Source organism: Notolepis coatsorum, assembly GCF_963971535.1.
Source record: "Notolepis coatsorum genome assembly, chromosome: 10".
Classification (NCBI taxonomy): Eukaryota; Metazoa; Chordata; class Actinopteri; order Aulopiformes; family Paralepididae; genus Notolepis; species Notolepis coatsorum.
In genome coordinates, this window is record NC_140174.1 from 40100569 (window position 1) to 40114898 (window position 14330).

General features: G+C 42.8%; 1 protein-coding gene across 1 annotated transcript in view; it reads left to right on the forward strand.

Annotated features, from left to right (window-relative positions):
* Window positions 1-14330, forward strand: part of lhpp (phospholysine phosphohistidine inorganic pyrophosphate phosphatase) — an 89658-nt gene that overhangs the window by 11528 nt on the left and 63800 nt on the right. The window contains exons 5-6 of the mRNA XM_084322884.1: window positions 4889-4981; window positions 13413-13504. Of these exons, the coding sequence (XP_084179010.1) occupies window positions 4889-4981; window positions 13413-13504 (185 nt within the window). The remainder of the gene's footprint in view (window positions 1-4888; window positions 4982-13412; window positions 13505-14330) is intronic.

Sequence of the window (14330 nt, forward strand, 5' to 3'; positions counted from 1 at the left end):
GACAGTACTCGCCTGGATCAAATCGGATTCATGCAAATACAAAGTCTTCGTGGGAGTCAGAGTCACTGAGATTCAAGAGTTAACCGGAGAGTTAACCGGAGAAGCAAACTGGCGCTATGTTGATACAAAACACAACCCAGCTGATGTCATCACCCGGGGAATGTCCCTAGATGACTTAACCCGTCATAACATCTACAGTGACGGACCAGCATTCCTCAAGCTCCCGGAAGGAGATTGGCCCACGCCCACCCCGAGGGAAGCAAGTGACGAGGAGGCTGAGAATAAGAAACCCATGTTCTGTGGATTGAGCACTGTTGTCTCCGCAGACCCCAACATAGACGATTGCATTACCATAGAGAGTGCGCAGCAACGGACATTCCTGCGGCACCACCCAGAGATTAAGTCCCCCGCTGATATGTCAGCAGCTGACTACGAGGAAGCAGAACTGCTTCTACTGCAACGAGCCCAGAGAGACTCGTTCCCCGATGAACTAGACTGTCTACAGGGAGGAAAGCCCGTCCCATCAGACAGCAGATTGATTAATCTGGCCCCCGAGAGTGACACACATACCCTCATCAGAGTGGGTGGTCGCCTGCGGAGAGCCCCCAATTTACCGGATGACATTAAGTACCCGATCGTATTGAACAGCCGACACAAGGTCACAGAGCTGATTATAAAGAAATACGACGAGGATGTACACCACGCAGGAGCAGAGAGAGTCTTCGCGGAAATCAGACGTCGTTACTGGATACTTCAAGGAAGAGAGGCGGTGCGACGCTTCCAGCGAACCTGTCTAGACTGCCGAAAGTGGCGCGCGCAGCCCAGCATACCACGGATGGCTGACCTACCTCCATGTCGCCTCCGACTCGGCGACAAGCCATTCCACTCAACAGGCATGGACTGTTTTGGCCCGCTGCACATAAAGAAAGGAAGAGGCACCGAGAAGCGGTGGGGTATTGTATTCAAATGCATGACCACCAGAGCGATACATATCGAGCTCCTTCCGACCATGAGCGCAGACTCATTCCTTATGGCCTTCCGAAGATTCACATCACGGAAAGGAAAACCGTCTACATTATTGTCAGATCACGGGACAAACTTCAAAGGCGGAGAAAGAGAGCTGAGGGAGAGCTTCCAAGCTATGGGCCCAGAACTTAAGACCCACCTCGCTCCAGCCCAGATTGACTTCCAATTCAACCCCCCAAACGCACCCCACTTCGGTGGAACTTGGGAACGAGAAGTACGTTCTATAAAGACAGCCCTGTACGCAGTACTTGGGGCCCAGACTGTGGCGGAAGAAGTCCTAATGACAGTCCTCACGGAGATTGAGGGAGTATTGAACTCAAAGCCCCTCGGTTACGTCTCCAGTGATGTAGCAGATGTTGACCCAGTCACCCCCAACACCCTCCTGATGGGGCGGCTAGATCCCGCGTTACCCCAGACAACGTACCGGCCTGAAGAAGCGAACGGCCGACGAATGTGGAGGTACAGCCAAGTATTAGCCGACAAGTTTTGGAGCAGTTTCCTACTGCACTACCTACCGTCTCTACAGACCCGCCAGAAGTGGGTAAAAGAGAGAGACAATTTGACGGAAGGAACAGTCGTCATGATTATTGACCAGTCACTACCCAGAGCTATGTGGCCGGCTGGCCGCGTAAGCAAAGTGATCACCGGTGCCGATGGCAAGGTCCGAGCAGCTGAAGTACTCGTCCAGGGGCGCATTTACACCCGTCCTGTGGCGAGGCTCATAGAACTGCCCCGACTCCCAGACACAATCGATGATGACCATGACCCTATGACTTTGTGAGTTGACTGACCCTTACAGCGAACCCTTGAGTGGTAGACAGTGCGGTTAATCTGTCTCTGCTTAACTAATTGGGTTGGGACCAATTAGGGGGCGGCTGTTCTGAAGGATCAGATTAAACCGAATATATATAGTTATTTATATATATATATTTAATTGTATTTGTATATCCCCTGATATCCCTTGTATATTCCTTGTACAATATGCATTGAATATCCCTTCTAGTCTACTGAACATCCCATAATAGTCTCCATTCTACCATTGGACGAGACCTTGGTGCCAGGTCGCCATACCCCTCAGACCAGGTTCAATCGTACCGCTCAACATGTATGGACAAGTCCTAGTTCCGCGTAGGAATATGTCTACCGCACCACTAATGGTACTATTTGTTCATAGTGCGTATATATACTGCGCTATTAAAGTAGAGCTTTCTTTTAGTCCAGTTCCTTACCCTCCAACAGAGTGACAGACGCAAAAGCCTCCCCGCGAACCACGTGTGGGCAGTAAGGCCAATTCGGCCCAGTATCGGCATTGAGACATCGTGTATATTAATATTTGAATAGTCATATTTGGCACTATATCGTCGAGTTGGACGTATTCTATTAAGCTAATAATAGTCTATTCATATGTAGTGCCTTGTGCGGTAAGAGTTCTATAGTAATCAGCACCCCCATCGTTTCGGGCATCAGCTGGACGCTTATCCAGGGTGGTTGACCCCACGTGAAGCTGCACCCGAGGAGCTCCAGGCCAAAGAGCGAGTGGACCTGTATATTGGATTATTCTACCGACGACGGCTAGCCTTCCCCGGCTTGGATTATGCTTTGAGTACTTTGATTATTCTATGGATAAAGGCCAACACTGCGGTGTGTTGGAAATACCCCCCCCGGAGAGGACGACAGGTGAGAAGACGCTCTACACGACGAGGTCGCCTCACGTCTCTCCATCGTGGACCGGAGGACGCCGGCCACAGAGAGTCCAACTGCTTTCATCTGTGGATCGAGGATCGCTGGGCACCGGGTCGCACGACTGTGGGCTCTCCCAGGATACCCTCGGCCAGACGGGATACAGCCAGACTCTACCCCCCCCCCTCCAGCTGTCCTACAAGCAGTCGGAACCTTCCCCTAGTGTATCCAGCTATATAATCATTCAAGTATCATTGCTATTGTTCCCTAAATATTCCAGGTTGTATATTTGCTTCCTGCGCAATCAGAGATTGGACATTCGATATTGATCTACCTACGAATACTCATTTGCCATAAAAGTGCATACTATTTCAAATCATAAATGTAATTAAGTGATCGTTGTACATACCTTTTGCTATGTATTATTAAACGCAGACTTTCGACTTGGTACATTTGTGTTGGATCCGTTTCATCAGGTGGTAGTGTTTATCATAATTATTTATACCTAGTACTGGGTGGCCAGAGTCTAAAGTACAAGAGGTAGTGGTAGTAAGTATCATATCTAACAATACAGTCAGGGAATTGTACCCCTCAGTTACACTAATAGTGGGTCATAAAGACACCACCACACACTACTAGTGGGTCATAAAGACACCACCACACACTTCTAGTGGGTCATAAAGACACCACCACTTTGACAACCTAGGATGGCTTAGAGTAGACGACAGAGTACAGCAACTTGCAATGGGCCTGGTCTACAAGATACACTACACGACTAAGGTACCCATGTACATGTCAAAATACTTCCCAAAGGTCAGTGAATACCACGACCACAACACCAGAGGGAGCTCCACAAATCATGTTAAACCCAGATTCGGCTCCAACAAGGGACTAAACACGTTTCGCAATTATGCCACATCAATGTGGAACGCCCTACCCACAGCTGTAAAGGAATGTGAATCACTACCCACTTTTAAAACCACTCTCAAGGAGCACCTACGGGAGACTGCAATTTGAAACTGGTCCCTGTAAATGTCCTAACTCAACCCCCTCCAATGTAAATGTCCTAATCCAATCATACACAAGACCCTCTTCTTGGAACCAAGTAAGGTTTTGTCGATAATCCAATGTACAGTTACCTACCCCAACCACCTCCTATGTACAGTTCCCCCCCCCACCCCACCTCATCCAATGTACAGTTTCTTCGTCAAATGTATATACTCTCTGTTTTAAACTCTTTGTATCACAAACAGTACTGTATTTGTAAATCTGGTATGTCATAAATGTATAGATGTAGCAGTACTGTCTATCTGTATGTCATGTATGTTATGATGAATTGAAAATGGGGGACCCTGATGTAAACAAGATGAAAGTCTTTCTCTGGTCTGCATCCCCTTAACAATTGTGTGTATTGAGCTGTACTGTATTGTACCCATTCTGCAATCTGTTAATAACATTTTCAATCAATCAATCAAAAACCACACACTACTAGTGGGTCATAAAGACACAACCACACACTTCTAGTGGTTCATAAAGACACCACCACACACTTCTAGTGGTCATAAAGACACCACCACACACTACTAGTGGTTCATAAAGACACCACACACTACTAGTGAGTCATAAAGACACCACCACACACTTCTAGTGGGTCATAAAGACACCACCACACACTACTAGTGGGTCATAAAGACACCACCACACACTACTAGTGGGTCATAAAGACACCACCACACACTACTAGTGGTTCATAAAGACACCATCACACACTTCTAGTGGGTCATAAAGACACCACCACACACTACTAGTGGTTCATAAAGACACCACCACACACACTACTAGTGGGTCATAAAGACACCATCACACACTACTAGTGGGTCATAAAGACACCACCACACACTTCTAGTGGTTCATAAAGACACCACCACACACTTCTAGTGGTTCATAAAGACACCACCACACACTTCTAGTGGTTCATAAAGACACCATCACACACTACTAGTGGGTCATAAACACCACCACACACTTCTAGTGGGTCATAAAGACACCACCACACACTACTAGTGGGTCATAAGTGATGATTGAGAGGGATTATCTTTGTACAAGACAATCTTTTCTTTTTTAGAAAAATACTACTCATTCTGCCTTTAACTGCAATCCATTTGATTTGTGCTCCCTCCAGTATGCCTGTGACGTAGAGGCTGAGGTGGTGGGCAAGCCAGCTCCTATGTTCTTCCAGAGTGTTCTCAATGATATGGGGCTTCAACCACATGAGGTACTTAACACTGTGTGATATATATCTGTAGCACTGACTCACAGCTAGTTAAAAACTAAATATCATGAAATTCAGAGCAACTTTTTCCAGTAATGATATATTTCACAATATCCGCTTATGAAAATTACATGTTGGATAATCCAATTGATGTTCATCAAATTGGACTGGATGGTAATGGTGTGATACAGTATCCAAATAAAACTAATGTTCAAGTTAACCCCTTAAACAGGAGATTTTTGTAGAGAGTACTGAATTCTGCCATCCGGACACATGCAATTTGAAATATGATTATAGAATATAGAATATCAGGCCTATAAATTACCTTATTATGGCCAAGTTGCAAATCTATGGATTGGGCCAAATCTCCCCTTTCCAATGGCAGAGTTCAATCTGGATTTAGTATCACCAGGCGTGATTCACAAACCGTGAATGAAATCTACTGTATGTACAGTTACTTTTTTATAATGTAAATTTCTCCACCATTTTTCATCAGATTGTAAAGTTTTTTTGCTAGACGTTCACAGACTGGTAGATAAACGAACTGCGTTCTGTTTTATGGCAATAACGTTCAGGTTTGTGGGATATGAAAAATAAAATAAGATAGATAAAAAAGTCAATATAGAAGTCAGATGATTGGCAGGGGCTGGTGTGAGCTGGGAAGTGTAGTTTTTTTTATTCGAAAGCCCATCGAAAGCCCTGGGTCTCTTATCTCAAAAGACTACACTCAAAGTTAGGTTGCACCAAATCCTCGCGTCAATCCTCGTCTTTTTCCGACTAGATTTCTATAACTAATATTTCACTAATAACACTTAAAACCATTGGTAAACAAACGTAGTGCTGAAAATATACACTCTGACTGCTGTTTTGACAGGGTTAGGGTCTTTATTCTTGGTCACATTTGAAGAAAAAAACGCAACATTAATTCATACATTCTGTAGAGATTAGGGGTGTAACGATGCATCGATTAATCGAAATGCATCGATTCTAATGTGTTCGATTCGATGCATCGATTTGAATATGTTAGAATCGATAAATTAATAGAAATTTTATTTTATTTAAAAAAAATGTTTGTGTGTATTGTTTTTATTGACCTATAGTCCATTCATGCTGAGTGAATCAGTTCCCCCAGCCACATTTGTGTATTAAATTTTTTTTGGGAAATTAACTGATCGAAAATTTATCGAAAATTTATCGAATCGAATCGAATCATGGTCAAATTAAGAGATTTCATGATGCATTGAATCATTGCCTGAAGAATCGTAATCGAATCGTTGTGAGGTCGAATCGTTACACCCCTAGTAGAGATGGATTTATGGCGTGATGTCATTGTCGGTCCTGTACCGGACCGCTCAGGCTTAACACTTCCTGTGCCGTTCACATAGTTCTACGTTTCTGTGGCCCGACGGTTGAGTGCCGTTAATGTAGATCTACGTTTTTCTCTCTGTATTTCTTTTATTCGCTATTGCCATTCATAATTTATCGAGGCACCTTGTGCATGCTATTCTGAGTGTGTCTGAGATTGCGCCGGTCTAAGCCACATTTCATGCGTGCATGAGGAGACATAACGGTAATCTAGCGTTGTATTCAGGATGATTTGATAATCAGGCGAAAAATTTCAACATGATAACTGGATTCCACTAAAAAGCTATTTTCGCGTCTTTTTCCTGGGATTACTCAGAATCAGGGAGCGAAATTTACTTTTTGACTCACCGGCCAGTGGCGGGTAGATGGGAAGAGTCTACCCGCCAAGCATATTTCTTACCTGCCAATATATATTTTATATATACAATTTTTTTTAAAATAAAATATATATTATATAATCATACTTGTAGTTGTATTATCTGCGAGACATCGCCACCACGCAATAAGTCAAAATGCTTGCTATCTGCAAACAGCTCCACTGTCTGTTTTGGCTGTGTTGCTCTTCTAGAAAAATAATCCTTTCAGGGTTGCCTATTGAAATACTGTACACTTTCCTACTGTACACTTTCCTGATTAATTGAAATGGGGGACCCTGATGTAAACAAGACGAAAGTCTTTCTCTGGTCTGCATCCCCTTAACAATTGTGTGTATTGAGCTGTACTGTATTGTACCCATTCTGCAATCTGTTAATAAAGTTTTCAATCAATCAATCACACCTCCAGTACAGAAACATTGTTTGAGTTTGTGTGTCAGGTAGACCATTGATTGACAGTCGAGTCTGCCAATTACATCACATCGCTTGCACTCCGGTGCTGCAGCTGGACCCATTGCCCACCTCTGCTGTTGATAACGCTAGCCAAGTTATTATACACACAGATACACAGTGGGCCAGTGACTTTGGTGTAGGGGTGTAACAATGCATCGATCCTAAGGGGGAAATTCAACTGCATCGATTTGAAAATGTTAGAATAGATTATCGCAATTTTAATGTGTACACGTTATGTTATTGTCATGTCCGTTACAGCCAACACACCGACATACGCTACTGCATCAACGTTATGATTAACAAAGCAAGGCATTCGTTTTGTTGCATTAACGTTATATTACTATTGCTATCGATAAATCTAGGTGTTCTAAAATCTATTGCTATTGGTAAGAGAGACTATAATAAGTTGGTGTCTCGGAAAACGAGAGCCCTGATCGCGGAGTTTCAGGAAGTAAACAAGAAAAATGAGAGCTTCCGATTGGTCATTTGCTTTATTTCCCATGAAACCAGTCACTTCACTCTACTGTGATTGGACCGTTGGCTTGAGTGCAATGTGGGACTTGTAGTTTTTTAACGATCTCGCAGCGGAGGGAAAAAAAGACGAGAGAGGCTATAATCTGTATTCGCACAGCGTGCGCGTAATTGATTTTTACCGTTCGCATACAAATATTTTTAGGGGCCTGCTTATGAACTACACGTCTACACGCCACACGGCGGGCAGCCCTCTAAGTGTCATGCGCCAAAGGTAAAAACAGACCGCCCCTGGCGGGCGGCGGGCTTTAGTTTCGGTCCCTGCTCAGAATCACCCAAACTATATTCATATTCAAAATGGTATAAAATGGAAATGTACGGATGAAAAAATTATTTTTAATAAAGTTTTTTGCATGTTGACCAGAAGCAACTCACTGACAATCGACGGTGTTATTAGATCCATAGCTATAATATAAAATATAGGTTTAGCACTACAAACAAGGTGAGCGCTTACATGGGGTTAATGGGCGGCAAGGCCAGATGCACTTCCCGGAAGGGGCGTGGCACTCAATGTGTTAACACTTTGGTTGCCTTGGGTTAAATTAATGATATACCATAGGTTGCCGGCTCTATTTGTCTATGGAGAAGTACCCCTTCTTTGCATGGCTATAACTTTTTAAATTCTATTGCTACATTGCCATTATTAGGGCCCATTCAAAGTCCTATATGTATTGTTCATTGTGTAGCAACGTTAAACTTTTTCATTCACATATTCATAGTAAAGTATGGTCTAATGTATAAGTATGTTTTCATCTCTTTCTGCAGCTTTCTCCAGAACGTGATCTATAGCCCCAAATGCATTATATTGATGATGCAATACAGTTTTATGGCAATCAGCGCGATATAAAAAATTCCAACTAGACGTACTTCTAGAAGTTACTACACGTCATCTGATGTTGACCGGATGGGCTAGGGGGCGTTTATAATTCCGTGGGCAGCGTTATACCAATCATCTAATGTGGGTCAAATGTTGATAATAGCAGTTAGTATCGAAGACGGTAACGTTACACGCTGAAACTCACCCCAGTCTCCGCGCGCCGTTGGGCGATCATCGTCGAGTTGAAATCTTATCATTATGGGATGTAAATTTACCCGGTCCATCTCCAGCTTGTATAATGGTATATACGTCCAAATCATGTTGTTTATCGAGTTATTGGCAATCGATCACTGTGTAGTGTGACGAGCCAGAGTCGCGGGACCTATAGCGAGCGCCGGAAGTACTACGGTCGTCTAGGACAACCTCTATTCAACATCCTGTTTGGCGATTGCGCCGATCGGCCACCAGATGGCGCTCCTGAACCGCCAGAGAGCTCAGTGGGTCCTGCTGGTGGATCTCAGGCCAGCGGAGGGGACAAATTAATCCGATCGCAGATTTTTGAGGTGAGCGCTTACATGGGGTTAATGGGCGGCAAGGCCAGATGCACTTCCCGGAAGGGGCGTGGCACTCAATGTGTTAAGAGGTTAAGTGTTATTAGCGAAATATGAGTTTATAAAAATCTCGGCGCATTGCATCAGAAACCGGATGATTTAGACACGAGGAAATTACGCTGTCATGAAATTGTTGTAGTCCTAAGAAAGAGGAGACCCAGGGCTTTCGATTGGATGTCGAAATTTCATAAAACTATACTACCCAGCTGACACCAGCCGCTGTCATAGCTGCTGAAAATATTCTATGCAAATAATATTTATGTTATCTTCGTGATTTATATCTCACGGGTCGAACAAACCCGAACATTATTGCCATAAAATACAAGTACAACGTATATTTTTTCTTTACCTTTCTGTGAACGTCTACAAAAAAAACACAGCGCCATCTGGTGAAAGATGGCGGAGCTATGGACATTATACAAAAGTAACTGTACTTACAGTAGATTTTCTTCAGTCTTTGCTGCGCCTGGTGGTACTAAATCCAGATTTAACTGCCATTGGAAAGAGGAGATTTGACTTGATCCATAGATGTATGACTTGGCCATAATACGGTAATTTATAGGCTTGATATTTTAATTTTATTTGATAGGCTTTTTAGTACACTTGGGGGCAAATTCACAAAGGGATTGCGCTGCTTGTTCTGACGCAATGCCTGTGTAAATAGCCCCAAAACAAACCTTGCTATTCACAAAGCACTCACAAAGGGTAAAATACTGTGCTAACTGTGTTGCCATCATCATTGCGTCTCTGTGCGTCAGTGCCATTTGCGGGTATTTAAATTAGGTAATATGGGCAGAAAAGTTGCCCCTTTCTATGCAAATGAGCCTCATTGCAAAAACACTCCAATTCACAAAGCGTCAAAGTGACGCTATTTACGTCTTCAGAGAATTGGTGGTAACTAAGTGCATTAGTGGCCAGCATCTCCGGTTATCCGTTGGGTTAGGTAATAATCGCAAAAAAGAGAATAGAACCTGCACTCATATGCTCCCGAATAAACTTTTAATTTATAATGTTTCGTCAGGTCCATGAGGAGTAGATGCTAGAAACACGGTCAATGAAAAATTTATTCTGGAGTATATGAGAATGCGGGTTCTATTCTCTTAACTAAACATTAAATACAACTTAATTTCTTACTTTAAAAATATTTCTAAGTCTGAAATTATTTTCACTGGTACATATTGCCTAACTTCGGCCGAAAGATTCAGCACCATGGACAGGTCTGCTCAAACAAATTTATTTTGGGATGACATGACAAACGATTTGGTACTGGGTGGACAAATTCTAGATGTGATTTTTTTTTATTCCTATACATCCCTAGATTGTGTTTTGATATGATAGACAGTTTGGTTTTGTAGCTTATTAGTGGTTAACGAAAACATAGTTTTCACAAAACAAGTCTCCTGCCATATTTTGCTCCCCTTCATAGATTTGTTTGTTCGCGTAGAGATAAACCCCATACCACATAATACCTCCACAACAATGAGGCATTCACCGTCCTAGGGGGTAGGTGCACGAAAGTTACCATAGGAAGCGTAGGAAGGTCCGATCGACTTTGGGTTTATCTCTGTGTTCAGGAGACTCGGGTGCATAAAACGTGATCATGGTCATGTCTATAGTACCCCCACAACCTGACGTACGAGCGAATCTATGAAGGGGAGCAAGATATGGCAGACTTATTTTGCGAAAACTCAGTTTTTATATCTCCATAACAGTTAAATACGCCTATACGGGCTAAAGAGTTATGATAATAATAATACATGTAACGAGTGATCCTAATAAAATGTCTAGGGCTGACCTTCGATTTTTCTTTTGGAATTCGATGTTGTGGGACTTGTACAGCACTTTGTTCAACTTTGTCAGTGCTGTAAAGTTTAAACCTTTTTAAATCTTAGACAAACTAAACACTTTGCTTTCATGAAATATTGTAAGCCGTCATTTGAGGCTTTATAAAAGCAGCACAATGAACACAAATCTGTCAGTGCCGAGTCCGACCTCATCTTAACACATTCCCTGCCATGCTTCTATCCATCAATGTATGATCACTGCCACCAGTCTAAGCCTATGGAGATGTTCACCTTCTTTGCAGGGCTATAACTTTTTTAATTGTATTGCTAAATTGACATTACTATGGCCCATTCAACATCGATTATCTATTGTTCAGGATGTAGGAACGTTATACTTTTTCATTCATATATTCTTCCAAAAATACCTTCTAGAATATAAGTATGTTTTTATCATTTTCTGCAGTAATTCATAGAACGTGAGTTATAGGCATAAACGCATATATAGATGACCAACTGCCGTTTATTGCCGATACACGCTATATTAAAAAATGCAACTGTACATGATCGTATACGTTATGATTCATCATGCACGGATGAAAGGGGGGGGGTTCGTTTATAATTCCGTGATCGTCAGTAAATGCTTTATGTAGTATGGGTGATATATTGATCAGATCGGTTTGCAGTGAAAAGAATAAACAATCAAGCTGAAAGTAACGTTACTGTCCTCTTACCGTTCGCCGATGAGACTGGAGGAAAAAGATCCCACTTATTTGACGTCGATCTACTAGATCCATTTCCGGTTTGTATGGCGCAATAAACGCCCAAATCATATCGATTATTGAGTTATGGCAGCGATCCATATGCACGCCAGTGTTTGTCTGTAATCCCGCAACGATATGTGACTGCCGGACGGATTTCCCAGATGCACCGATGGCCACTTCCGGTTGTAACTCGCCCAATCATCCACCAGGCAGCGGTATTGAGGCGTTGCACTATTGTGCAGGGTCCCACTGTATCACCAGAGGCTGGGTGGCGGAATTATGAATGCCATGGCGAAAAAATTAAATATGATCTCAATATCGCTGTACAGCGTGGTTTGGCAGAATTCGCATGGCCGGCAAACACGCTGTACAACGGGATTGGCGGTGGATGTGTTAAATAACAAACAGCATTGCTTGTTGTAATTAACAAAGAGAGGCAGAGTTGATTTTACACAAAAAAAGCAAAAAAAATATATAAATCATATATATATATATATTTTTTTTATAATCGAATTTTATTTTCATATTCGAATCCCATGCCCATCGAACGAAGCTTCGAAGCTTCGAAGTATTTAAGACAGCCCTAAAAATGTCTATTCGATTCATGCATGTCTGACTGTTAAACAAGTAAAAATGATGTAAATATGTTGTTAGAATGGTACAAATATTCATCTGGTGACATTCTTCATAGCATTAACACATTTATTGACCCAGAAAATGTATAGTTTGACACCAAAATTGATCTTCTATGTTCAACATTCTAACAACAAACCCTAACCCAACATTCACATTTTTGGCAGTTGTTAGAATGTTCAACACATTTGTACCACATGCACAAACCTGCTTGATTATTGCCCCAAATAGCATGCAAGTTGGACAAAGTGGGTATGTCTGGAAAGAAGAGGCTTGTGGGTACCTATAAAACCAATGTTCACTCTGATATATTCATGTGAACAGCCAAGGGACCTTTTGGAAGATGAGCATGGCAGTTTTTTCTAGGCGAAAACTTTACATAATTTTGAATCATTGCCTATTAAACCCCCTTCCCAACAGTTGGGCTTAATGAAAATAACACTAATGGAAAGCTTAGCTTCTCTAGTTTATAGGGATACCAATACCTTTGTATTCGCTCAAATATTGAGCGAGCTATGGACCAAGATATTTATTAATGGGCAGAACCTTGATTTTACATGGCAGACATCTTGAAATCCATCATGATGACGTGGCCCCTACCCCAAAATGAAAGCTATGATGATGAGGAACACGTGGGAAAAATTTGGTGCTTTTGTCCGGTGCGTCCACATCCTTCTCAAATCTGGCGCTAAGCCACCGGACTAATAGCACTCAGCGTGATTCCTTTCAAAAGAGGCCAGACTTGTGCATCTGCTACAAATGGTTCCCGATTAGCATCCAATTGACTGGCGTTTTATGCAAGATTTGCAGGACTGTTAACATCAATTTGCATTGGGAAATGGCTAAAACTGCAAGGGATAAAGAGGAAGGGATGAAATAGAAGAAGAGTTGAAGTTCCTCCATGGCGGTCGTGACATTTTCCGTGGCGGCTCTTCACACAACTACACTTCCAAACCATCTTTTAATCAAAGAAAATCCACCTGTCAACACACACCCAGTCGACCATAGTAAATCCTCTCAGCAACTGTCTTCACTCTCCGCCCGCACAGCGCCGGCTCCGCGTTCTCTATAGGCGAGCAAAACATCCTTCTTTCCCTCCTGACAGGCTCTGATGATCGGGGACGACCTGGTTAACGACGTAGGTGGAGCGCAGCGCTGTGGAATGAAAGGTGTTCAAGTGAGGACCGGCAAGTTCAGGTGAGTGGGGATGGGTCTTGAGACTAGAGACTCCATTGGCCATATTCACTTGACGGCCATTTTGCTTTTTTACCCCTTCATTTTTGCGGGTGGAAAGGAATCCCAACCTGAGCATGACATAAGGGCAACATGGCTGTCGTGTGAATATGGACAATAGACATCTTGAGAAGGTCATATTTAATCAAATATCAGATTTTCTTAAACAGACAGATCTCCTTTATCAATTCCAGTCTGGCTTTCGCCCTGGGTATTCTACGGATGCTTGCCTGATTGATCTCACTGACCATATTCGAACCCAGATGGACTGTGGCAAACGAACTGGCATGGTTCTGATTGACCTGCAGAAAGCGTTTGATACTGTTGACCATCAGATCCTGCTTGAGAAGCTCAAAGCCTGTGGGATGGACGATGGGTCGGTGAGATGGTTCAGGTCGTACTTGACTGGAAGGACCCAGGTTGTGAACATAAATGGTGTCGCATCTTCATATAATGAAATAACATGTGGGGTGCCGCAAGGCAGCATCCTTGCTCCAGTGCTATTTTCACTATATGTTAATGACATGGTGTCTGCAGTATCCTGCAGACTCCTACTGTATGCTGACGACTCAGCACTTCTGGTGTCTGGAGACGACACGGCAGAAATACAAGCCGGTCTCAGTAGGGAGCTGGAAAGCCTTCACAAATGGTTAGTTGACAACAGATTATCTATTCACCTTGGAAAAACTGCGTCAATTCTATTCAGCTCAAAACATAAATTAAAGGAATGTTCCCGACTTGAGATAAGCTGTAATGGCTTCAGTGTCGAGTCTAGAGACTGTGTTAAATA